Source organism: Bombyx mori, chromosome 15 (assembly GCF_030269925.1).
Source record: "Bombyx mori chromosome 15, ASM3026992v2".
Taxonomy (NCBI): Eukaryota; Metazoa; Arthropoda; class Insecta; order Lepidoptera; family Bombycidae; genus Bombyx; species Bombyx mori.
Genome location: NC_085121.1, coordinates 13,258,617 through 13,284,616, shown reverse-complemented (window position 1 = coordinate 13,284,616; position 26,000 = coordinate 13,258,617). Strand labels below are relative to the sequence as shown.

General features: G+C 36.1%; 1 protein-coding gene across 8 annotated transcripts in view; it reads right to left on the bottom strand.

Moving 5' to 3' along the window:
• Nucleotides 1–26,000, bottom strand: part of LOC101742087 (maternal protein pumilio) — a 78,071-nt gene that overhangs the window by 51,168 nt on the left and 903 nt on the right. For 2 of the 8 annotated variants that reach the window (XM_062672698.1, XM_062672701.1), the window contains exons 2-9: nt 25,301–25,801; nt 18,260–18,392; nt 16,126–16,278; nt 13,961–14,144; nt 11,680–11,848; nt 11,096–11,168; nt 10,906–11,006; nt 8,487–8,612 (exon numbers count right to left, since the gene is read on the bottom strand). In XM_062672698.1, coding sequence (XP_062528682.1) covers nt 8,487–8,612; nt 10,906–11,006; nt 11,096–11,168; nt 11,680–11,848; nt 13,961–14,144; nt 16,126–16,278; nt 18,260–18,392; nt 25,301–25,801 — 1,440 coding nt within the window. Of the gene's footprint in view, nt 1–8,486; nt 8,613–10,905; nt 11,007–11,095; nt 11,169–11,679; nt 11,849–13,960; nt 14,145–16,125; nt 16,279–18,259; nt 18,393–22,113; nt 22,384–25,300; nt 25,802–26,000 lie in introns of those variants that run through there. The other 6 variants (XM_062672700.1, XM_038016082.2, XM_062672699.1 and 3 more) reach the window with 5 other exon arrangements.

The following is a 26,000-nucleotide window of genomic DNA, read 5'->3' as shown; positions in this document are numbered from 1 at the left end:
AGCACTGTTTGTGGATCGGGAGGATCCGAGATGACGTGTTTTGGGCGACGTCGACTCGGGAATGTAGTTACCGGCATCCACGATTAGAGGGTTCTCGTGCCGTGCCGCTTTATCGAAATTGTTTAAGCAATGATCACCTAATAGTGACATTCATAAAACTGTATTTTTCCTTTAACTATGTACTATTCTCGTAGAAGTCTAACTATAAAACAGCTGGCTTAAAACTGCTTAAAATTCTCAAGAGCGAACATGACTCGCAAAACAGGCAATTAACGTTTTTAAATGTAAACTAGACTGATGTCCGCAAAAGTACAACACGTTGCATCCCGAGCACGGAGAAGGCCGTCAAAGCGAGAATAATCTCATAACCGCAGCCCGGACAAGGCTAGCTTATCCCAAGAGCTCTCAGCTTTACTTACGAATTTTTCTTTAAATAAACACAACAGACTCATACAGAGCTGGTGGCTTATTACCTTCACAAATTTCTCTTAACTTATGCAATTAAAGATCGCACTCCATTCAACAAGTTGGTCGTGCAAAATCTATAGTATCGTTTCCTCGTAACTTGAACATAGGACAGTTTTGATTAACCGGCTTTAAGTTTCGCAACTTATTACTGAATAATACGACTCTAATTTCTCCGCGGTCATTGATGCGTAACGGCAATCCGGTGCGGCTGAATGATTCTGATCCGATTCGTAGCAGTTGCTGCGTTGCTAGCTAGTTGCAACATTCGACAACGTGCCCCTTCCGACAAGACAAGGCGAATGAAAGCGCGCACGATAAAGTGTAATAAATCCCATTTCATTCGCGACGGCAGTTTTGAGCAATTTTCTATACAGATACAGTTTTAATAGCGTATGAAATAGAGGTAAAAATGCACACAGCTACTTTATATAACTTTAAAGAGTTTTATGTTACTTCGCGGCAATTTACGCGGTTAATTTAGTGTCCGAATTTCCCATTTGTTAAGTATTTTTCGGGAAACTGAACTTATGTCATCACAGAACAGCAATTAATGTTTTGCAGGGGGTCAGGAATAGGGTCGAGGCGGCAACGTGTAACACGCTGATTACGTTTTCATTTTTAATGAACCACTCACACGGGGTCTCAACAAAGCCGCAAACTAATTTCGATACAAAATATAACGTTACGGAGCTTATATTGCACACATGGTGACACAGATTTTATTGACGACAAAAACACAGTGTATGTGTGAACTAATACTCATCGATGTTTATTGCTTGTCGGTTCCAAAGTACGTTAACAAGCAGAGGCTAGAAAAATCGGGAAAACATTGAGAGAAAGTTTTCATGTGTGAAAGAGGGGCGTCGGAGGCCGAGAGCGGGAGGCACCGGCGTGCGGCACAAGACGGCCCGCGTACAGTTTAATTTCCCACGAGGTCGATCTCTGCGCCGCGAGCTCAGCCCGCGGGAATTAATTGCTAGTAATGAATAGTCAAGTGAACATCACCAAATTATGTATACATTTTTAAATTATCAACACATTATTATCAATTACAAGATTTAAAAAATGTTAAAGAGAAAAAGAAAAAAAAACAATTACTTTAATTATTGTTAACGTTTATGTGAATACTAAGTTAAGAAGACATGTGTATAAAACCGAACCTTGGTGATCAAGTCTGCAGGCATAATGAGGAGAGGATTCTATGTCCTGAGGTTAAAATAAATTGTTGGAAGAAAGTAGTCCGGTTTATGCTGTATTTGGGGTCTGGATAAAAATAGCAACATTCGGGAGAAGTCACAACACATCTATGGGATAACAGTGGCGGTGGGTGCTAATTATTGGGCTGTAGTGATTGGATTACTCCCACCACTATTTGCAATACGTTCATATCTAAATAAAATAAACATCGTGACAATAATAAATAATAGTATATGTGACAAAACTCAAATAACATTGCAGATTCTGGCGGCAAAAAGAACCCAGATTGGTATTTTCACACGATTGCAATCTTAGAAACAATACAAGTAGGCGGCAACTAAATTGACGCTGTTGCTAAGGTCAACGACTTACTGGTCTTGTGAATTTTCAACGGTACTTCAAAATATATACGTTTTTAATTCAAACCAGTTTCACGATAGCACAAAGTTCTATCAGCGCAAAAAAAAAAAATTGTGACTCAACTGAAATTAAATTGAAGTTTTGGACTGCTTAACTGATAAATTCATTATTTAAAGTCATAAGATTGTTTCCTTTTCAATCTTTAAGCACGTTTCGTCGTCTATTACAAAATATTTATGTAAACGTATGTACGTACTATGGGAAATTCGATAAGGCATTCGTTGATATGGTGTCAAAGCGATGAAGGCATCCACAATCTTCATAGATCGTATCACATACGTGCCGTTAGAATAGGTAATGGTGTGTGCAGTTAAAGTGTAGGTTTATTGCTTCCTAGTCGAGCTGTGCCGTGGGAGTACAGCCGGAGATAGTCGCTCGTTATAGGGGCACGGGTTGTGACACTATTCGCTATTACCGTGTAAAAAAACGACCTGCTTACTTGCTTAGTTTATGTAAATCAATTGCATCGTTATCGTTTTTTTTACAGTTTCGTAATCAATTTTTTTTTGCAGCATAGAAAAGACGTTACGGTGAATTACAATGTACATTTATATTGAGTTATTTTAATGAAGCTTATTTAAATCACGCAAAAATATTAACGCGTAATCTATATATATAAAAATGAATTGCTGTTCGTTAGTCTCGCTAAAACTCGAGAACGGATTTTTTTTCCTTGTTTTTTTTTTTTTTTTTTTTCTTGGATGGACGATCTCACAGCCCACCTGGTGTTAAGTGGTTACTGGAGCCCATAGACATCTACAACGTAAATGCGCCACCCACCTCGAGATATAAGTTCTAAGATCTCAGTATAGTTACAACGGCTACCCCACCCTTCGAACCGAAACGCATTACTGCTTCACGGCGGAAATAGGCGGGGTGGTGGTACCTACCCGTGCGGACTCCCAAGAGGTCCTACCACCAGTGATAACGCAAATTATATGCACCGGACGTCTTTGGCTAATTTTGGTCTTGAATTATTTGTGGAAGTCCAGAGAAGGTTTAAGAGGTAGATAAATATGAAAATGCTCGGAATTATCGATTGAGGCACTACGAAGTCTGCCGGTTCAGCTAGTAAATAATGAAATAATTAAAAAACGCGCGTCACGGCGAAAAATTTATCAAACTAGTACAATAATCCTCGATCCCAATCAATAATAAGCCGGTTTAGTTTCGACAACCACGACTATTACAACATCGGATGGTCGTGACGAAGATAGCAGCTACCAATGCGTCTTACGTCTAATGAATTATCAATGGTTTTTACGTACATTATATTTCCATTTCTTCCTTTAGTGTAGCACCGGCCAAAATTTTGGTAAAATAATTGTGATCAAAGTTATGTGTTTCACATTTGTTATGTTTGACTATTTCATCTTTTCGATTACAAGGAACCTCGCATTTTTCAAGCCGAGGCACCCAATATTACAATGCTTCAAAATTAAATATCTACATCGAAGGCTTGCTTGTACTTTTTCGTCAAAATTGCTTTTATTCACGATTCAGATAGTTTTTTTTTTCTTTTTTTAGGTGGTGTCTTTTAGGGGGGATCTTTATTTATTTAAAATATTCAAAGACCTCTTAATCTCAAAATGTTCGCAAATTCAATTTAATACACTAGAAATGACCAGAGAAAGACTCGTCATTCACTGCGCGTTTGTTATTCAGTGTGTCCAAGGGCAATCCAACACAAAACAAGCGCGAAAGCAGTGCAAGCGATATATTTTTATGTTGTTTTGGATTAAAAAAATATGCTTAGTATACAAACTATAGTATTGACGACCGATATGACTCAACATTATAATGAAATATGGCAAATTTTTTGATAAAATTCGTATATTTTTTCGATACGCGGTCGCTCACAATTTTTGTAGTGATTATAATTGTTAAATCATTAGCTTCTTTCAAATCGTTTACTTAGTGCGTTTCAGTTTTGAGCGAGTTTCGCATTGTTGTTACGATTGACATTTTCCTCCACTGATGTTCTCTTTTTACATTAAGCAGCGAACTTAATCATACGCCTCCGCATTTTCGCATGATGGTCTTGAAGAAGACATTTTAATTAAAAAATGGTTGTTAAAAAGGCGTGTTAACAGTTTGTATTTCTTTTGTACACTATATATCATAGTATAAATTAAATGAACCGCATTTCTATAATAAGCTGTTAAATTAGAGATTGTAAGTTACAAAACCCCACTTATAGTAAAATTGATATTAAATATATTATATGCAGAATGGTGAAATTATAATAAGTCAGCTTTGAATTTAACGTTTCCCGTTTTTACATAATATATTCCCTGAAATATGTGTAAGCGTACCATATTATAGTCTTTGTTTTGCGTTTTTTAAATACCCCGTTTATATTGGATGATCAAGTATCATGCTGACACTTATAGACTAACAGTAAGTAATATTTCAAAATTATTTTATTATTAAGCATTTGAATGTGAACGATGCAAAATTCATGAAAGAAAATGATCAAAGTACCGCATGCACTACTGACATACTACTGCGTAGATTGTCAAAGTTGCAGTAACAACATTTATAAATTAAAATCATAATATCCTTATGCAATATGGCAACTATAACAAACACACCAAGGCATGTGTGCGCAATTAGCATAAAGAATTTAACACCGGAGATATTTTACGGGCCACAATGTTAACAATTAGCAAATTATTCTCTTCTCTATCTAAGACTAACTGCAGATCAAGGCAAGACTGTCCACACTCTGCCTTCGCTGCGCACTCGAGTACTTCGGTCATACTGCTCGGAAAACACCCGATAGCTTAATGTGATTATTTGTGACAGGGAAGATCGAGGGAAAGAGACCGCGCGGGCGCAGTCCGACAAGGTGGTTCGATCAAATCCACACCACATTATAGATCACATTCCACGAAGCCTTCATGCGACCAATGATCGGACGCGCTGGAGGGACATTACAAGGAGTAAAATCTTGTCCAAATACGAATGTCGCGACCCTCAGCAGTGAGGAAACGATGCGAGGAGGGAGCAAATTATTAATTTTAATATAAATTACCATAGAAATCTACTTTAATTTGCAATTTACAACAAATCAATAATATCAAACCAAATAATAGGCGTCTCAATAACAATACAATTTTATTATTTAAATATTTTGTAAATGCAATTTCGTGCAAATGACAACACTATAATTTAAGAAATGACATCTACTATTGTTACGTTTAAAAAAAAAGTTGGAACGGTGAACAAAAGAATAAAGCATTATCATTGTGAAAACCTATTACAAAAAACGGGGAAAGTTACGCCGAGACCGCTCGCGAAATTCGCGCAATTTTCTATCGAGAAAGTGTACCTAATGTCCCAAAATTTTATATTGGTCAAAAGTTGTGAAAAAACATCGATTGGACTGTGAGACCCATAGTCAGCGTCGGTTCGGTCGGCCTCTTGAAATCATTGCAGCTATAGGCGAGTGTCGAGTTGTTGAGGAGGACACTGTATTCATAATTTCATGTATTCAAAGATCTTATGGCACCTTTACTTGAATTTATTTATTTATTTTCACGGCCTCGCGCACGTGGAATTTATATATATTTTCTTTAATTAATATTTGGATTTTTTAAAATCTTATAGAATGGTTGGTGTCGCTTTTCCGAAGATTTTGACAAACTGGAGACTAGTGTACCCGGTAACGTCCGCAATGTCGTCCTTTTTTATTGCCCGTGTAGGCGGACGAGCTTACCTAATGGTGACTGGTTGCCGTCGCTTATGGACGTCAGCAATGACAGGGGCAGAGCCAAGCCGCTGCCTACCGATAGCCTCTAGTGATAAGCCCTTAACTCTAACCGATAAGACCATGTGTCTTTTAGTATTTCCTTTTTTTGGACATCCTAACTTTAATGGAGAAGATAGTTAGCACTTAACTAACACCTATTATCCTCTTTAGTTCCTCTTTTTAAGTATAGCAAATGGCTTCTTGCCATACCGGTGATACCAATGTCGAGTTTATAAAAATCTCAGTTATTCTATTATATGAAAAATGATATGAAGCGAAATGAGCTGAAGTTGAGTAATTTTATAGTTCATTGGACTTTTTGGACGAAACCGAGAAGCCACGCCCAGAGGCCTAGTTTCATTTTCAATCAGCTGTACACTTTTACAGATGCTAAATAGTAAATAAATTACCGTAGGTACAGATTTAAACCTAATGAGACAATAAATTAACAAATTAACGCGCTGTACAAAACTTCGCTCCTCACGTTCCCGCCCAAAAATCCAAGGATCCTCTTTTTGTGAAGATGAAAGAAAACCCAAGTCAAGCAAACTGCCCGAATTCAGTATAGAATCGGTTCGTTCTGTGTGAAATGAAACGGAAAAGTCTACAAATATTTTTTAAAGGAAATGTCAAAATTCAAAATGTCAAAATATCAATAATCAAATGTCGACGCATTAACATCTTAGTCGTATGTGACCATGAAACTGTGTAGCATTCAAAACGTTGGAAATATTGTAATAGCCATAAAAAAAGGTTGATTAAACCGTAAAAGTAGTTTTGATAATGTCTACGATTCGCAAACACCGAAGAACATATTATTATTTTTGTAATTACGATAATTTTCTAACAGTATAAAATATTTTTAAAGAAGCCGCACAAAAGCCCTATATATAATTAATCGTCTAAATCCTCAAAGTTATAACGCAAGGCATAAATGACTATTCTCGAAGTAAATATAGACAAAAAAACCTGGCATCAATGTAGATCACGAGAGCAAAATGAAGTATGAAGTTTTTTTCGTAACTACCTTACTAAAAACTAAAAAAGGCTGGTGAAGTTTTTTCAAGTACATATATTGATATATTTAAAGATATAGACATATTATTATGTTGGAGTGCAATGTCAAAATTTCCCAGAATTGCTCTTATTTACTTATTTTCCAGCATACAATACAAGTGTTTAATACTGGTACCATCGACCGTCTTTTGAAAGAATCACAGGATCCATCACGGGCAACATTTATCAATTTCAGAAATACTAAACGGTTTAAAAAAGCCGTTATCGTTTATCCTTTATGAAACACTAGGTTGGCGAAATAAAATAATTCACATGAGATTCTTCACGTTCTGGCCAAAAATATCCCTTTGCCTTCACTGTTCTCGTTTAAGTGGTTCTATATAACTGGTGTTGGTGATTATTAGATGCCTAAAGAGGTTTTGCTTTTTTTATTTATAGCCTTTATAGCCGGATGAGTATACGGCCCACCTGATGGTGAGTGATTACCGTGACCCATGGACTTCGCAATGCCAGGGACAGAACCAAGCCGCTGCCTACTGTTACTCTCCACAAGCCTCGTTTGAAGAAGGACATGTCATAGCGCGCTCGAGAAACACCGTTCCTTAGTATTCATGAAAATTGGAAGAATGTTTAAGTTGGCGAGTCTGCATTACAACTATTCTACCAGCACGTTATGACCCCGGTTTTGACGTTTGTCCACTCATGAAGTTTCGTATTAATAGTAATTACATTTGAAGGAGCAAATTGCTGTTCTTTATTGTCAATAGTGACGTGCAGTTAATCATAAAAAAAATATCGAATTTATTATTTTAGGATACAAAATTCAAATAACTTATAATTAATGTAGGTGATGATAGCAGTGACGACAGTGAAAATAGCAGTATGGACGAATCTGATTAAATATAGCCTTTTGTGGCACCTTGTTCTGATCTCTTTGTATTAATTTGTTTCTTGTGTGCATATAAAGTATGTATATTCATTTTCATTCCAATATTCAGATCGTTCAAATATATTAAGTAGGCATTTATATTTTTGTTTTATTAAACCTTTTTAATCAGGTATGTACTACTTGCAATAAAAACTTATAGATTTCATTATATATTTTTCGAGAATAAATTGACATTTCGCATTACTATTGTAATATGTGAAAACGGCCATTATAGCGCGCCGATAGTGTAGACCAGTGATGGGCAAAGTACGGCCCGCGAAAGTTGTTAATCCGGCCCGCCGAGAGTCCATCCATCCTAAATATTGTAGTCAGCATTTTGGCGCGTAAAATAAAATCTAAGGTTAATAATTGAAAATCTTCGAATTTTTAATGAAAGCTCCAATTCGTCAGGGTGTTTTGAGCTTTCATTATCTCATAATTAACTTGCCATCATTATAATTATCTCGGCAGTCTGTCACAGGTATTAATTTATTTATTGAAAAAAAAAACCATTCTTTTCACCTATCTATCACACGCCTAACAACGCGTAAAAGTAAAAGGTATTTTATTTATTAAAAAGCTTTAATACAAAATGCATTTCTTCTATAATTCTGGCCCTCCTCTAGAATTTCTTAAACTTTGTGGCCCGCCATTAAAAATGTTTGCCCACCACTGGTGTAGACTGTCTATGTATGTACGTACCTGCACGTCGAAGGGCGTGTGATGCGCGGAGTCGGGCGCCGAGGGCGCGCCGTTGACGAGTCCCCCGCCTGCGCTCTCTGCGCCCACCCCACTCACCGCGCTCACCGCTCCCACCGCGCCGCCGTACTGCGCACAGGACATTATCGACTATTCAACTTTATCAGAAATATTTTGTGTACATACAACCAAAAATATTCGAAATTTAAATTTTGAGTCCGCGCGAAGCAATAGACTTCGATTTCATTTCCCGAGGAGTACGCACGCTCACCCGTTCACATTATGGTGTGTGTCCCCCTCGATTACTGGGGGTGCACCGAAAACTCATCTAATATCAAACTGTATGTAGTCGCAGGCGCAATTTATTATTGTTATGTTACTTTCAATGCGATATACATCATGCAATCATGTTTTCGAATGCTATTTTTTGTTATTACGTCAGATATCAAGAACGTAACATTGGCTATGCAATTCTCAGAGTTATCGTCAAAATGTCATATGTCCGATTTTTTACAAGTCTTTATTTAACTTGCAATATTCGTACGGCCGTGGCCATCAAAACTAGAAACTTTGTAAGCAAATCGAGTAATTTTAACCGAGTTGGGATGTATCGACCAGATCGAACATTTCGATCGTTGTTCCTAAGAACGAATGACCCCCAGATACTCTTTTAAATTTTAAGGAATAACCTTGATTACAACGCACTTATCAGCACTGTATTTTTTTTCAACCACCGGTTTAGACAAAGGGAAAAAAAATATCTTTTGGAATTTTTAATTTTAAAAAATATTTATAATTAATCTGTTTATTTACATCGATCTTTGAATGCAAAATAATCGGTTATTTTGTAAAAATCAAACTTTAAATAATTTGAAAGACATACTTTTTTTATAATTTCCAGTTTTTTTTTTGTGAATTAAATTTTCACATTAATAACTCATTCCAAACAACATTACCAATTGTTGACCTGGATCTCTAATTGTAGTATATTTAACATTGGAAGACAGCTATTAACAATAATAAAAAAACAATGTATCGGAGAATAAGGGTTATTATAACTGTACGTCTTCTTTTAAAAAAACATTTGCAAGCTGAACCGAATCGATACGGTCCGAAGATGAGTTAGTTATACTTGATTCCAAATAAAACATTTAACGTGCATAGTCAATCAGAAGCTATTTGGAAGCCCTTCTCTAATAGAGTTGTCAAATGTTGACATTTGATAATGACAGAGTCTGCGCAGCGGGTTCTTGGGGACCTTTAACTGGCCGTAGGTCTAAATACGTTAAAACGATATAAAGAGACCATGCCCATCAATGTAACAATATATCTAATTGAGATTGTTTTGTGTTTATTGGAATAATAATATTACCAGGCAACCATCTACGTTTGCTATCTTGCAACACCAGTAAAGTATTTTTACATAGGGACTCTTGATTTCTGTAAACTAACCAAAAATGAATGTAGCTTATATTTTTAAGATCCTTTTGGCTTTTTTTAATTTATTTTTCATCCATTCAATATTGTATACGCCATCACATCATTAAATCTTAGGCAAAAAACAAATAATATGAAATTGAATTATATACATATAATGTAATATTTAAAAAAGCACAATAATACGAAGACAAGAATTTAATGTAGTAGAAATTTAATTTGTGAAAAAACTAAGATTTTGTATTTAGTATTGGTAACTTTACAATGTCACTAGTTTTGATTGCACCATATGTTTTATTTAACTCAAAATTGGAAGCTAGATCACAATTACTTTATCTGATCTTAAAATGTCAAATTTTCACATGTCGGTTGTTGGATTTCGATCAGAATTTATTTTTATGGTAATCATCATCTGAATCGACATCCAAAATTAGCTCCAGACGAAGAAACTCTCCAACAGTGAACACAGACATGACGTTTTGTGTACGCATTTGATTATGATAGCCGGCTGTAAGTTTTACCATGACATGGTTGCTGCACTCAGGGTTGGGTCCTGACTAGGAAACTCCTCAACGGTTAGCAGCACAGACATGAAATGTTGGATACATATTCAATTATGTTAACTCATTCTATGTGTGTCATCATTAAAGGCTTGTTATTAACAATGTTTTTAACTATGAAATTATTCTTTGAATTTGTTTGCCAATTCGCATACTAATCAAATTTATTGGGAGGAGAATATTTAAGTTAAAAACTGATAAAGACATCAAAAAAATACGAATTCTTTTTTCGACGATTACCTACATCTTTTATTTCAACAATAAATTTACCTCTTCCGTAATTTAGTATACCACCCAATGTATAGGGTCCAGGTCAAGGATACACACATAGACGATTTATTTGACAAAACGAGCACACATTGCTTCAGAGATTTGAGTATTTACCATTATCAAATAATGTCACGACAAGATTACACAAAACAAACCTGTTGCGAGCTCGCAAAGCTGCTGTTGTCGAATTGAGGATGTTGTTCCATTTGTAAAACAAGTTCGATGTGTTGGTTCATAGAGTCGTTTAGTGTCATTCCTGTAAATAAACGAAATAATGTGTAAAGCAAAGTATTTTGGGCATGTTTTACATTAGTATTTATACATTTATTAATTCGCAAAATTTACCTGGGTGAATCTGTGCGTGTTGCGGATGCGGTAGGCCCTGTAGTGGAGCCACGCCTAACATCCCCGGGTGTGGCTGGAAAAATGGTAAAACCGTTCTTAGATGTCCTCACGATAAACTAAAGTATGTATTGTTACTAACGTTGGATGAAAACATGTATTCAAAACATTTTGGTTGTCGCATCAAGTAGGGAGCACAACATTTTCCCCCCAGTTATGAGATTTCGTGAAACTTAACCCGAGCATCACTCCTCTCTCCAAATTATCCTCCAACCCCCCCCCCCCCCCTACCCCCCCGCCAGGGGGGCGCCCTTGGGCCCGATCGGGACTTCGCCCCTAGACCCCGGCTCGGTGCTCCACGGGTGCTAAATTTTTTACAATGTCGAACTTTCGGCCTGGTAGGAGAAAAAATAGTATGTACACCGCGGGAAAAAAGTAGGACATCTCATCCAGCATCACAATGTACTATTATTTGACGCACTCGTCGAGTTTCTTGGCATATTTGTCCCTTGCGCTCTTTTCCCACGCAAGTTTCGGTTCGAAAGTCCCCCCTCAATATTTTTCCCAATAAATGGCGTGTGGTGTACCTGTGGGTGCGAGAGATGCGGCAGATGGTGCATGGGCTGCGGCTGCGGCAGCGCGTGGTGCGGGTGCAGCGGGAACACGGGCGGCTCGCCGTTGCGCGCGCCCCCCGCCCCCTCCTCCTCCGCGGGCGACGGTTGGCGCGACCCGGGCGTGCGGCTGTACTTACACGTACTTTAACATTATTTTAGAATGTCATTTAAGCAATTTCATATTATGGACCATGTCTGCAATTTTCGACATTAAATGTTTAATATCACATTCACTGGTGGTAGGACCTCTTGTGAGTCTGCGCGGGTAGGTACCACCATCCTGCCTATTTCTGCCGTGAAGCAGTAATGCGTTTCGGTTTGAAGGGTGGGGCAGCCGTTGTAACTATACTGAGACCTTAGAACTTATATCTCAAGGTGGGTGACGCATTTACGCTGTAGATGTCTATGGGCTTCAGTAACCACTTAACACCAGGTGGGCTGTGAGCTCTCCACTCATCTAAGCAATCAATAAAAAAACAGATATTTATGATTTCAATTGAACGTTTAAAACTGTATTTGGTTTTGGAAAAATATTTCTTGTAATATGTAATAAATAGTGTACACAAGATGTAGTTTAAGATCACAATAGTATATAGCCAATTAAAAACGACTTCAAGAGGAACTATATACAATGTTCTGGTATTTAAAAAAAATGCTTATTCGTGCTAAAAATTGGTTTATTTGTCGCTATATAAAATTCACACTCTCGTCAGTTAATAATTTTGCAAACTTTAATTTGATTCATTGATTTATTCAATCAATGCAAATCAGTAAATACGCGATCCGGATTTCTAAAAAGGAATAAATAGACAACTTCAATTCTAGATCAGTGGCTCCCAAACTTATTTTGTCTACTGCCCACTTTGAGAATAAATTATTTTTTAGCGCCCCTATTTTTTCTACCTACTTAAATACCACTGTAGGTAGTGAGAGCTCAGTCTATGTCTTAGAGTCCTCCTAGACAAAATTACAAATCGCCTCCCAAGCCTCTACACAACGCCCACATTTTGTTCTGGGTCTATTACCGCCACCCCATTAAGCCTGCAGCGCCCACAAGGGGGCGTTATCGCCCGTATTGGCAAAGACTGTTCTAGATCAATAAACAAATGGACAAATCACTCCTATTTTTATAAAGAATTGCTTTACATAATTATTGTTGAGTTATAATTTCAACGGATGACGTAAACGAGCGATAACCGTAACGGCGTCACCCCGAAGTCATCACCGCAGGCAGGTATCAGACATTATCTCAAGTTATCAGAGTGAATCATGTGTAGAATGAACGCGGACGAGAGCAATCGTCTGAGCGTCGTCTGCGCGTGCGTCGGAGGCCGCGAGCCGCGCGCGGTTATTGCCCCGCGCCCGCGCGCCACCCGGCGACCTTCGCGACGTCACGTCCTAATCAATACCCCCCCTCGGTCAGCTTCGAACGATTATTATTTCATTACGATAATAATTACATTTTTTTTTTATTGCTTAGATGGGTGGACGAGCTCACAGCCTACTTAGTGCTAAGTGGTTACTGGAGCTCATAGACATTTACAACGTAAATGCGCCACCCACCTAGAGAAATAAGTTCTAAGGACTCAGTATGGTTACAACGGCTGCCCCACCCTTCAAACCGAAACGCATTACTGCTTCACGGCAGAAATAGGCGGGGTGGTGGTACCTACCCGTGCGGACTCACAAGAAATCCTACCACCAGTCTGCTGCATTACAGAGCTTAAATCGATGAAGTCGATAGGAAAGCAAGAAAGTCGTACATACAAATACTTCCCACGTCCATACAAAATACTGAGCAAGGGAATGTTGAATAACACAAACATTGAAGCATTCCGTAATGAGAATGAACGCTCAAGCTTAATAAAATAATAGGGAATCTCTACAAAATTAAGGGGTTCATTCATTCATTAGTATAAGTACATTAGTTCAGAATAGCTAGACTTATTTGGCTTTTTTTTAAGTTCATAGTATATATTTAAATTATTTATTTATTAATGGAAAGTATTGTTAATGCTAACTCTGTGTACCTACTTTGTCCTTGTTCTTCAATTAAACGTGTGGCATTTAATGTTTTTTTCGTAATTTCTCTACACTTTGTTAATTATCAAAAAAAACTACAGTTCAAAATTGAATACCAATAAAAATAAAATAGCTGTTAAATTTGAACAGACAGAAAGTCTGGAGACCAAATCAAAAGATATATTTTTATTGTTATTTTCTTCCGAATACTCATGTCCAGATTGAAACTCACTTAAAAGCTTTATCGTCCTCTTGTCCGTTGTGTATCCCGTTGGGCAGGGAGCCGTGCTCGTGTAGCTCGTGCAGGTCCTTGTCGAAGGGCGAAGTCGCTTTATCTTCGGCGCGCTCCTCCAGCACCATGCCGCGCAGGCCCGCCACCACGCCGGCCACCTTCTCTCCACCGCCTACGTAAACACCTTTATTCTCATACAAAGATATTCCAGCAACCAGAAATATTTCTTTAGCATTTCAAACAACACACACACATGTATTAGTTTTATAACATTGCGATTAAATACTTTTGTACGTGTGAGTACGTGAGCTCACGGGACTCTAACCTGTGGACGTTGTTAACACTAGTCCTAGCAAGAGCCGTGTTTCGCAGAATCTACCACCGGATCGGAAACGCGACCCACTGAGAAGATCCGGCGAGAAACTCAGTGGACTGTGTTGTGGGTTAATTTACTCGCCGAAACCTTCGTCGCGAGCGACGGGTTCGACGAGAACAGTGACCGGTGCTTGAGGTACCTAAAAGCACTGTTAGTGGATCGGGAGGATCCGAACTGAATTTAGGGCGACATGTTTAGTTTTACCGTTCAATCTCAGTGCGATTGTAACTTCGAATTTAAGTTTCAAGTTCTTCTTAAAAAAATATATTGCGTATATAGGTGGACGAGCTCACAGCTCACCTGGTGTTAAGTGGTTACTGGAGCCCATAGACATCTACAACGTAAATGCGCCACCCACCTTGAGATATAAGTTCTAAGGTCTCAGTATAGTACAACGGCTACAACAAGTTACAACGGCTGCCTCACCCTTCAAACCGAAACGCGTTATTGCTTCACGGCAGAAATAGGCAGGGTGGTGGTACCTACCCGTGCGGACTCACAAGAGGTCCTACCACCAGTAATTACGCAAATTATAATTTAATTATTGATTTTTATTACACGATATTACGGGTTTGATTTTTATTACACGATATTTTAGAATCGGCTCGCTTATATTAGAGTAAGTTATTCAGACAGAAAAACGCGTTTGATAGAACAACAGTGGCAACCCCCGCAATAAAAATGAAACAATTAAAACCAACTGCCGCGACTCGTCCGCCAGCTGCCTTCGCGTTGAATTTAGGTATTCAGAAACATGAGCTATTACAACAAATAAGTATTTTATGCTAAACTCAACAAATACAATATACAATATACACTTATTATATATTGAGTTATCCATATTAATAGCGTGAGTAATTGATAATTATAGTTTAAAAAAAATGATTCTTTTTCGTGAGCTCACCATATAAGGCAAAGACAACTGACTGAGGTCCCGCGTCAGATTATTTTTCTTACATACATTGTGTGCTATGCAAAACATTTTTTATTTTATTGCTTAGATGGTTGGAAGAGCTCACCGCCCACCTGGTGTTAAGTGGCTACTGGAGCCGATAGACGTCTACAACGTTAATGCTGGCGGCAACCATTGTAAAGCCTGAGTTTTAACAGTAAGTACAATGGCTGCCCCGCCCTTGAAATCGAAACGCATTACTACTTCACGGCCGAAATAGACAGGGTGGTGGTGGCTACCCGTACCGACTCACAAGACATCCTACCACCAGTAATGTGGGTAATATACATTTTTTATTGTGTAGACGGGCAAACGAGCTCAGGGCCAATCTGGTGTTAAGTGGTTACCGGAGCCCGTACACACCATAATGTGAATGCAGCAAACCCACGTACACATTTGAAGTCTATTGTTTTAGTTCTTTAGTAAATGCGCAATTACAATTTTTGCGGATTTGATCTTTATTACACGATGTTATGTTATTTTCTTTTATTTATTTTTTTATTCGATTATATTCTTTTTGAATTTCCTTTTTATTTTCATAATTATTACAGAATATTATATTTGCATTATTTTTCAATGTGATATTTTCCAGCTGAAGAAGGTAGAGATGACAACATTAAATAAACAAGTTTCATAGCGTTTAGATAAAAATGCTTAGTACAAGGATGTTTTCCTGTTTTCCTTTTTAACATTTGTTTTTTCGAAGTTTGAAATTCTGAATTTTCGTTAATTTATTAAGTTATTAATTAAGTATAGTATATATATATTATTTATATTATTAAGTTAGTAAGTCAGCGATAATTACGTTAGTATCATTATTATACTGGGGATATTTACCTCCTGTAGGTGATCCTCCCAAGACATATTCGACCATTTTTACACCAAGTCCAGCTGTGTCACGAGGAGAGAGAATGCTGCCGGCGTCTCCACCGGGAAAAGTAACCCCACGACGGTTTCCCATCATTGCCACGCTGACATTGTGTTCGACAGCTAATGCATAAATAAAAAAAAAAAGTTTAAAAACTACAAAAAAATGCAATTTAGCAGCAAATAAATAATAATAAGAAAACAGAATTATAAAATTAAAATAATATTTCCTTTTTCTACGTAATTTCCTTTCCTCCGTGACTTTATTTATTTATTTATTACACTTCATGTAAAATTTACATTGGCGGATTTAATGCCTAAGGCATTTCTCTACCAGTCAACCAAAGGTAGTGCAGAGTGAATAGTGGTAGGTGCAATGAAATTTATATTAAGTTACAAATATGTACATACACAAAAAAAAGTATATACATACATATATACACAATCACATATACATACATACATATAATAGTTTATACAGTTTTAAAAGGAATATGTATATTAATAAATTTCCTTAACAAATAACTTCATCTTAATAAGTTCATGACGATTCCGCTAACTTTTCCAACAACATTCGCCGAACCCTTAACTTGAACGCGCAACGGTTAGTAATAGTCCTGATCTCGAGAGGAAGCGCATTCCATAGCAGAACAGACTGCACGACGAAAGAGTTACGAACATAACTAGAACTGTATGTGGGACAACGAATTAATAGGCTATGGAGAGAACGTAGGGCTCGCTCATGGCTGGAGTGAAGATATTGAAAATAGGGAGTTAGATAGGAAGGGGGTTCGGGATCAATTTACTTTATTTACATCTTCAAGTATTTGTGACTTTTTTATACATCCCATTAGATAATCACTCAAACTCATCCCCAGCAGCCGTTATTGTAAATTTAGCTACACATTGGGTGTCGCCGAAAAAGATTGTGGTTTCTTTTCTATTAATTTATTATAAAATAATCATCATAACTCTATGTAGAGATTTCATGGCACATCATGAACATAAACATATTTTTATTGCAGAGACGGGCTAAATATTTAAAAAAAAAAATCCCGAATTGCATACTTTAATAGTTAATAAGCATTTAAGATATACATTTCCTTTTGATACACCTTTTGTTTTACGATATGTATCTATAATTGGAATAGGTAATTATAAAATAGATAGCATCATTAACGTCATGGAATTGGTTTTCATATTTTTTAATGGCAAACAATAAGTTATCGTTCGTGGACGAACGACAGTCACTGTCCACGTCGAAAGGACATCGCCCCCTAGCACTCCATGAGAACCGGCAAGCCACAGCCGTGATCGCAGAAAAAAAACTTATATTAATACATGAGTCCGAATTAATAAAAGTGAATATTCAATATTTAAAGCAAAATACCACGTTCAGTTATTCGTTTACCGATATATATCATTGTGAATTCAATACAATACAGTGGAGTAGAATAGAACATAGTGAGAAATAAACATAAAATTTCTTGAATCTTTTGGAAGAGGATTGTTACAGTTAAGCCTCTGCAAATTAGCTTAAGAAACGACTGTACTGACGACATTTCATCAGCATATCCTAAATACGTGAGCCCAATTGACAAATCGGGATTAATGCTTTACCCCAGAAATGGGCAAGACGATAACATCCCAGGTTAAATAACAGCTCCTATCACCAGTACAGTATCTCATGCTTTATCAGTGGCACCACGTAACATCTTATCATTTCGCTGGGAAACAGTTATGGGTTGGAATTTAACATTGAACCATATTTCATTCAATCTTGTCGTACCAAAGCGGTAGCAGGAGTCGTTTTTTTTTTTTTTGAGCCTTGAGAGGCTATTTTAGCGTAACCTTAACTAGTAGGTGAGCTCACGGGGTTCAAACCTAACGACGTTGCTAACACGAACCCTAGCAAGAGCCGTGTTTTGCAGAATCTACCACCGGATCGGAAACGCGACCCACTGAGAAGATCCGGCGAGAAATTCAGTGGGCTGTGTCTGTGGGTTAATTTACTCGTCGAGCCCTTCGTCGCAAGTCGGGTTTAGCTTTTCTCGTTACTGCGAATGCGGTATTAATAAATAGTTTAGAATAGATAATCGCCAACCTTGAGCAGACCAAGTAGGATCACGCCACATTTGGTCGGGGTTCAATTGCAGTGGAGGCAGGTGCGGAGGGCCTTTGGTATCGCCACCGGCGCCTGGCCCCTTGTCCCATAGCTTTTTTGCAGCAGGTGCAATCTAAAATACATTTTAAAAGGTTAGTCTATCCTAGTTTTCTTTTACTTAAGTATAATTAATAAAAAATACAGTTTAAATTTTAAGTAACCTCTTTACCACAAACAAAACTATCATTGACATTGCTTAAATGGATCAATAAATTTACATTTAAGAATTAAATAAGGGATTAACACCTTTTCTTACATTTCATTTTTGAATTTCGGTTAAAATGGTCGTATCGAAATAAAAAAGTGCATTTTATCTAGCTTTGAACTCTTTGGATATGAAAATTTACAAAGCTAAAAGTTTTCAACAATCGAAAATTGCAGCAAAATTATTTTATTAAATCATTGTAGACTACAGTGATAGATAGTGACAGAAGTGACTATGTCGATTTCTGTCACGAAGCGCTTGGATTGCCTTATTTTGTTTTTAATGTATGTTTTAGTCTTTTAGAACTCTTACAAATAGATTCATTCTCAGTATCGAATTGGTATTTCCCAGACTTTGTTAGATATTCCGGCGCCTTAGTAACAGAAATCGACAATTACTTCAGTGCGCCACGCAGGGCACCCGTGACCCATATGGCGATCAACGAGTTAAAGAAGTTATCGGGACCCATAAACATCACAGCGTGATGTCCCCACCCACCTTTAGACACACGCGAGGTCAAAGCCTCAATTGTACATTATAGCGGCTGTCCTACCCCTCAAAACAAAAATCACGACTGCTTCGCGTCTCAAATATGGGGAGGTATGGTATCTACTCGTACGGGCATAAGTCCACTTCCACCAAAAAATTCCGGTTAAGGATCGTAGATGTGCTCGAGACAGCGAGTTCTATAAACTCATCATGTGTACAGTGAAAGAGTGGGTATAGAAACTAATTTCGTAATTTTTTTGGCACTGTAAACAGATAACTATACAGCCTACTTGCTCATGGTCACTCATAGTAATCAGCAATGGCAGGGGTACGGCCAAGCCATTGGCTACTGCTGTAGACGCTTTTCAAAACTAGTTTTTTTTTTCGTAAATGGGTGAACGAGCTCACAGCCCACCTGGTGTTAAGTTACTGGTGGTTACTGGAGCCCATAGATATCTACAACGTAAATGAGCCACCCACCTTGAGATACAAGTTCTAAGGTCTCAAGTATAGTTGCAACGGCTGCCCCACCCTTCAAACCGAAACGCATTACTTCTTCACGGCAGAAATAGGCAGGGTGGTGGTACCCACCCGCGCGGACTCACAAGAGGTCCTACCACCAGTAAACTCAAGAAGGTCCCACAATAGTACCACAGGTAGCAACGTGGAGGGAGAGGTTCATTTTACAGGCAAATGATGTCTGGCATAAGGTATCTGGAAATGCTCAGTGGATCATTGCAGTGATTCTAAATAAACCTGCTCCTAAACAAAATTATTGACAATTAAAATGGTTCTCTGTATGGAATTAAAATGAAGTAGGCAGTATTTAGGAGCTCTATTATTATTTAGGAGCAGTACTCCCCACAAAATTCGACCTGTGCTTTATAAAGCATAATAATTATAAACTTTGTCCTGGCGTAAAGTATTATATCTCTCTGCTCCATTAAGTAGTTCCGACATTTTAGAAGTAAACTTAACTTTGCCTCTAAACAGCTCAAAATATTTAATTAAATTCTCTAGTGGACACTATATTGAGCATTCCCTATGTTATCATTAAAAAGCAATTTATGCTATTGTTGGGTAGCATAGAATTGATTTGCATAAAAAGAGTAGTAGAGGATAGCACTAACTGCTCTTGAACACCAGCAGCAATCAATGGTCATGACTTTTGGTGCCCTCAGCAAATGTCATGACCATGCAAACAACTCTAACAAAAAAACATGGCTACCCACCCACTTGCTGACTCCCTCAGGGAATTAGGTAGTTTCAAAAGATGTGGCCTCTATGAAACTGTTAAGGGCTTTAGAGCAATATGGAAACTCACTGCGAGAGCCTGACTCTTAGTCTCCACACCTGATGATAAGTAAGCTATTAACGGTGCCCAGTCGAAAGTTTGTGACTGAACCTGTCCTGACTTGCAGAGTACAGCAAAAGATTGAGTAAAAGAGAATCTATCTTTTTTACAGACAAACCGGATAAGGGAACCTATGCAGAGTTGAGTGTACTATACACATCCATTTGCTTTAAACCTACATATGAAATTTTTTTTGTAGAATCTTTCTTTGAAGGCTCCAAGATCACATCTTATACATATCACAACCATCAAAGTGACAAAACGGCTTTTGAAAATGTATTAGATAATTTATATGGCTAGCACACCACATACAGATTCGTTTAATTTCTATTACGTTTCAATCACATAAGATTTTTTTTAAACATGGGCCTATGAAAAAATTCAGACTAACAAAGGATGTATATTTCCTCTACCTTTTGTATGAAAATTGAACTTAGTTACTGAAGATTTAAAAGTGAGCCTAATGTGTTACTGATCTAACAATGTTTATTGTTAGATTTGTAAATCTTACAACAACTTAGTTTTCCTATTTCAATTTATGTTTTCATCCTAGTCCCTAACATTTGTTTTACTTTTTTTGAAAATTTGAATCTGCAATTATGATCTATTTTAAACTTCTACATATTTTTCTTCATAGATTATTTATATTTCATTTATTTGTTGGTTTAAGCTTGGAGGCACTCTTTGACTTATTTCAAAGCTTTTTGTAGGCTCCTTTCCATAATATCTGAGTGGTCATTGTAAGGATTTATTTTTAATTTTTAAAAGATCACTATTGTGTAAACAAATACCAATTACTGGCAAATAAGTTTTAAAGACAGACAATAGACCAAACTAAATTCCTAGTAACAATAATAACCTATAATACTAAGGTTTTTTACTGTTGTGGATCAGGGAAACGAATCAATTTATTTGATTTTAATATGGACCATAAACTTTTCATATATACTACTACTACTACTACACTGTAGATAAATTGTTTACTGTTATATTATATGCACTTAATAGCTTTAAAAAGTTTAATAATGCTCTAAGAAAATCAAAATGTTAACAACAATGATCATAATCGAGATAAACATCAACATCTACTACTCATTTACAATATGTAACTTATTTTGGCAACAAAGTTATTTATATAAAACAAGTTTCTCTTCGTGTTCTAATTATTTAGTTCCGAAGTTATTAGGTACATATAGATTTATTTTTACATCACAAAACATTTTAAGCCACTACATTAAGAAGCCTGCTTGGTTTTGTATACTTATATATACATAAATAAACAATATAAAAGAAGTTGATAACAATTCAATGCCAAATATGTAAATTAGGCATGTAAAATATGCATTTCAGTGATGTTAATACACATTATTCCGCATTTCAGAACTTTATTCTATAAACATAGACTTACAAACAATGCCTTAACACAAAGTTGAGAAACTTTGAAACTAATAAAACTGTTCTCAACTCTTTATTGAAGTTAAAAAATTTTATTGTGATTACAACACCGCATAATTTATCAGAAAATTAATTTGTTGAAACTATTTAGTACTTGTGATTAGCGACTGTGGAACTAAAATTACAAGCTACAATAACCCATGGGCAAATTCAGAAATGGCGGACGCCGGTGACAAGTAAACAAAACAAAAACGAACCTGTTGCGTGAAAAAGCAAATTTTTTCACGTTTTGATGACTTAAAATAGTTTTCTAATGAGTTAAACTACAAAATTAGCAACAGCTTAACTCACCATGTCGGGGCCCATTCCCTTAACATTAGTTTGAAAAAAAAAATCACTCAAGGGTTTCATGCGTGCAAACCTCAAAGCACACGAAAGTTTACGGTCGAATTAAGAATTAAACAATTGTGCTAGATTATTATTCAAATCAATTTAGCGGTAATTTATCATAACTGATATATTAAATGCACTTCAGTTACGTATATATATAACTAGAATGATCCAAACACAAAATACAATGTTGACTTGTTTCGAACAAAGGACGAACGCTGACTTTAGCGCCTGCGTTATATTTCCCATAAACAGAAAGCGTCATGAGGAGCAAAGTTTAGCGCTCTGTGTAATAGATGGCGCGCTAATGGAATATGGGTACATCCATAGATTTTAGTTTACGTTATATTTAAATGGTCGTTCCGTTTAACGAAGAACTAAGTTGGCAAATTACTTTAATCGAGATTCAATACTAGACAAAAATGACGTATTAGCATTTTTCCAAATATATAAATATATTCCATATAAAAAATTATATATTGTATAGTAATATTACGAAACTTTACAATAAGGTCATGTTGACTTAATAGTCTCTTTGTAAAATTTCAGAATCACATAAATTAATTAATTCACAAGTTATGTATAGCAAATAGGTCAATTTCACATTTTTTTTGTTAGATAATAATGTTGACATTGATGATTTTGTTCAATGCCCACTAGTTCATGACAATTCTAATTTTTCCAAAAAATTATTATCCTTTTGAAGTAGATGAACTTAGTAGCCCAGTTCATTTTCGTTTCGTTTCAATAAATGGCATTCAGTTTTTACAACAAGTTGAAAAATATTGAAATTTCAGTTGTGTCAAATACTTTCTGGCGTTGAGATTCTGGATATTGAGATTAATAACATTTAGTCATTTATTCACTAATTATTTCATTACATCGATATAATGATTTACCTACACATGGTCATTTACTAAATTCGAAGCAGATGGGATATTATTTTATTGGTTTGATTGATTATTCTATTTTTGTAAGGCCACCCTGCTTGCTGAAATTTGAAATGCTTAATAAATAATTTATTAAATTAAATGTATATATATATATTTTACAAAGCAGATCAAAAGCACTATGTCATGGATTTGAAAAATAAAAGAATGTTGTATTTAAGCTGTTCTGAAGATTTTTAATGAAAGTCTAGTGGTGAGCCCTATGTGGCAATAGATATAGTTATTGGTTGAAGAATCTGGTGGTACCATTATTGTAAGATTGTAAGATTGTTAACGTGGTTCTATAAAATACAAGAATAATTGAAAATGTCATAACATATAACATTGACATTGATCAAATTCATGTTAAGTCATAATAAACAGATTGTAGAATAATAAGTATTAAAGTAAACTAGATGGAGTTCTTTTAATTTTGTTTGCATGAAGTGAATGATGTTTATTCTTCCATTTATTTTGTATGTTAGAGAACAGCAAGACTTTTGAAATTGTCTCTTTGCAGTGTGAGGTATCCTATTATCAGACCATTCTTCCATCCCTCAATTCTTTCAAAATCACTGTCCTTTTTTTTTTATTGCTTAGTTGGGTGGTCGTGCTCACAGCCCACCTGGTGTTAAGTGGTTACTGGAGCCCATAGACATTTACATCGTAAATACGCCACCCACCTTGAGATATAAGTTCTAAGATCTCAGTATAGTTACAACGGCTGCCCTACCCTTCAAACCAAAACGCATTACTGCTTCATGGCAGAAATAAGCAGGGCGGTGGTACCTACCCGTGCGGACTCACAAGAGGTCCTTCCACCAGTAATAAAATATAAAACTGTCTTCGTATGATTTTTACCTCCAACTGATTTCACATGATAACAATAAATGTTATCAATCAGGCCAAATGAGAAGACATTAGGTGGCAATTGTGTTCTGGTGTAAATGTTTATTTTAAAGCCACTAAGGAAGCATAAACTCAATTGTTTCCTAAGCATTTAATTCTTGACAAAACAGAACTCAGAACTTCACTTGTATGTTAAAAAACTATGGTCATACAATATTTTCTTTCTCATAGGGGGTCAAAGCTTGCTGTACTATTTCACAGTAACACAATGGTGGTACTCCATTATTAATGTTCCTCAATTAAAATGGCTGTAATATACAGAAAATGTAAATTGGAACTTTATTTTTAAGCACCAATGAAAAACAGACAAATCAACAATGTTTAATATAATTTGAACCAAAGTTCCATAACTAATGACTCGTAATAAATGAATATTTTATAGTCACAGCATTTCTCATTGAAGAAATATTAAAAAATCTGTAAAATGTTCAATAAGTTATGTACTGAAGGACTAAAAAAACTTTTTTCTAAGCTTTATTGTGAAGTGAGTCCAATAGCAAACTTAAAAAAAAAAAACAATGTTGCTATACCACATTTGTAGAGGGTGTTCTCCAAAGAATTTAATATACTTATTACTGTATTTGGTTAAAAAAACATCATTTGTTCATAACTTAATCTATAAAAAAAAATTACCTACTGCTACTATTAGTCTGTGCACAAAGTTTTTGATAAAGTTTTTGTATTACAAAAAAAATAGAACTTAACTTTAATGAATACTAACATTAAAATTCCAATAGTAACATATAAATTACGGAAGAATTTGTTTCATTTCATTGCAGTGCCTCAACCACTGTTCAAGTTTTATTTCTTTTATAGTATATTTTTGTGTTAGTTTAGCTAGATGTTTAATGGCATTAAGCTATTTTTATTTTTCTTTCAATTTATATAATTTATCTTATTTCTGACTTTTTAGTTAACTTTTTATCCAAGGACAAAATATTGTAACCGTATACTGCAAGCTACTCACACAATCGAGATGAATCTAATATACATCACCTACTAACGTCCAACAACAAGATGTAGGGTGCCACGGAATTAGATATAAATATGTTCAAAAACAGTACTCTTGTTCAGTAGTCAGGTAAATAGTAATTTTATAATTGAATCTAAATCATTAGTAGTTGAATAACTTTAAAGGTGTTGTGAAAAGTTAATATTGCAAGTATTGCAAGCTAATTTGCTGATATTCGAAATGGTAAGCTGTAATTTACTGTATTTGATGCTCTAAAACTAAACTATGCAATTCACCAAAATTTATTTCCATCATAATCAATGGCCTGATTTCAAATAGTAATTTCTCTTATTCTTACCTGATTCCTTATTGTAGCAACAGGTGTAAGCCCAAGTTGACTTTGTCCTTGTTGCAAAAACTGGTTAGTTCCGGGAGCTAACATTCCTGCCTGACTTAAATACATGAGATGCTCTCCTGTTTTACCAATGCCATTCATGGCTTGCATTGGGTTAGCATGATGTTGATGAATATCATAAAGACCTTGTTGACCTAATTGTGCTGGGTTTTGAATGCTTTGAAGTGCAGGTATCATCATTGCACTGTTTTGAATTGTCAAACTGCTACCCAATGTATGGTTTTGCATTGGTGCCAGTTGTGTGTGAACCATGTTGGTTGTTAGATGTGCAGGGTGACTGCCAATAACAGAGGGGTTCATAGCCAACGTTGAAACCGAAGAAGCAATTGCTTGATTAATGTATTGTTGTTGATTTGTTTGGGAATTTTTAAGCTGTATAGCTGGTCCTTGTTGATGTATATTATTCATTGTTATAGGTGTGGTATTTTTCCATTTATCTTGATTCTGAAATCATAACAAGATTCCAAATTTATTACTTATTCATTAAATTTCGATATCACAAGCTATCTACGTTTGTATGAGACAACTTCATTATTAATTAGTCATAACTACCACTATGTCAACATTTTTGAGGTTATGTTTATAGACAAATTGAAGCATTCAAAAACAAACATAAACGAAAATAATTTTTTGTAATTAAATC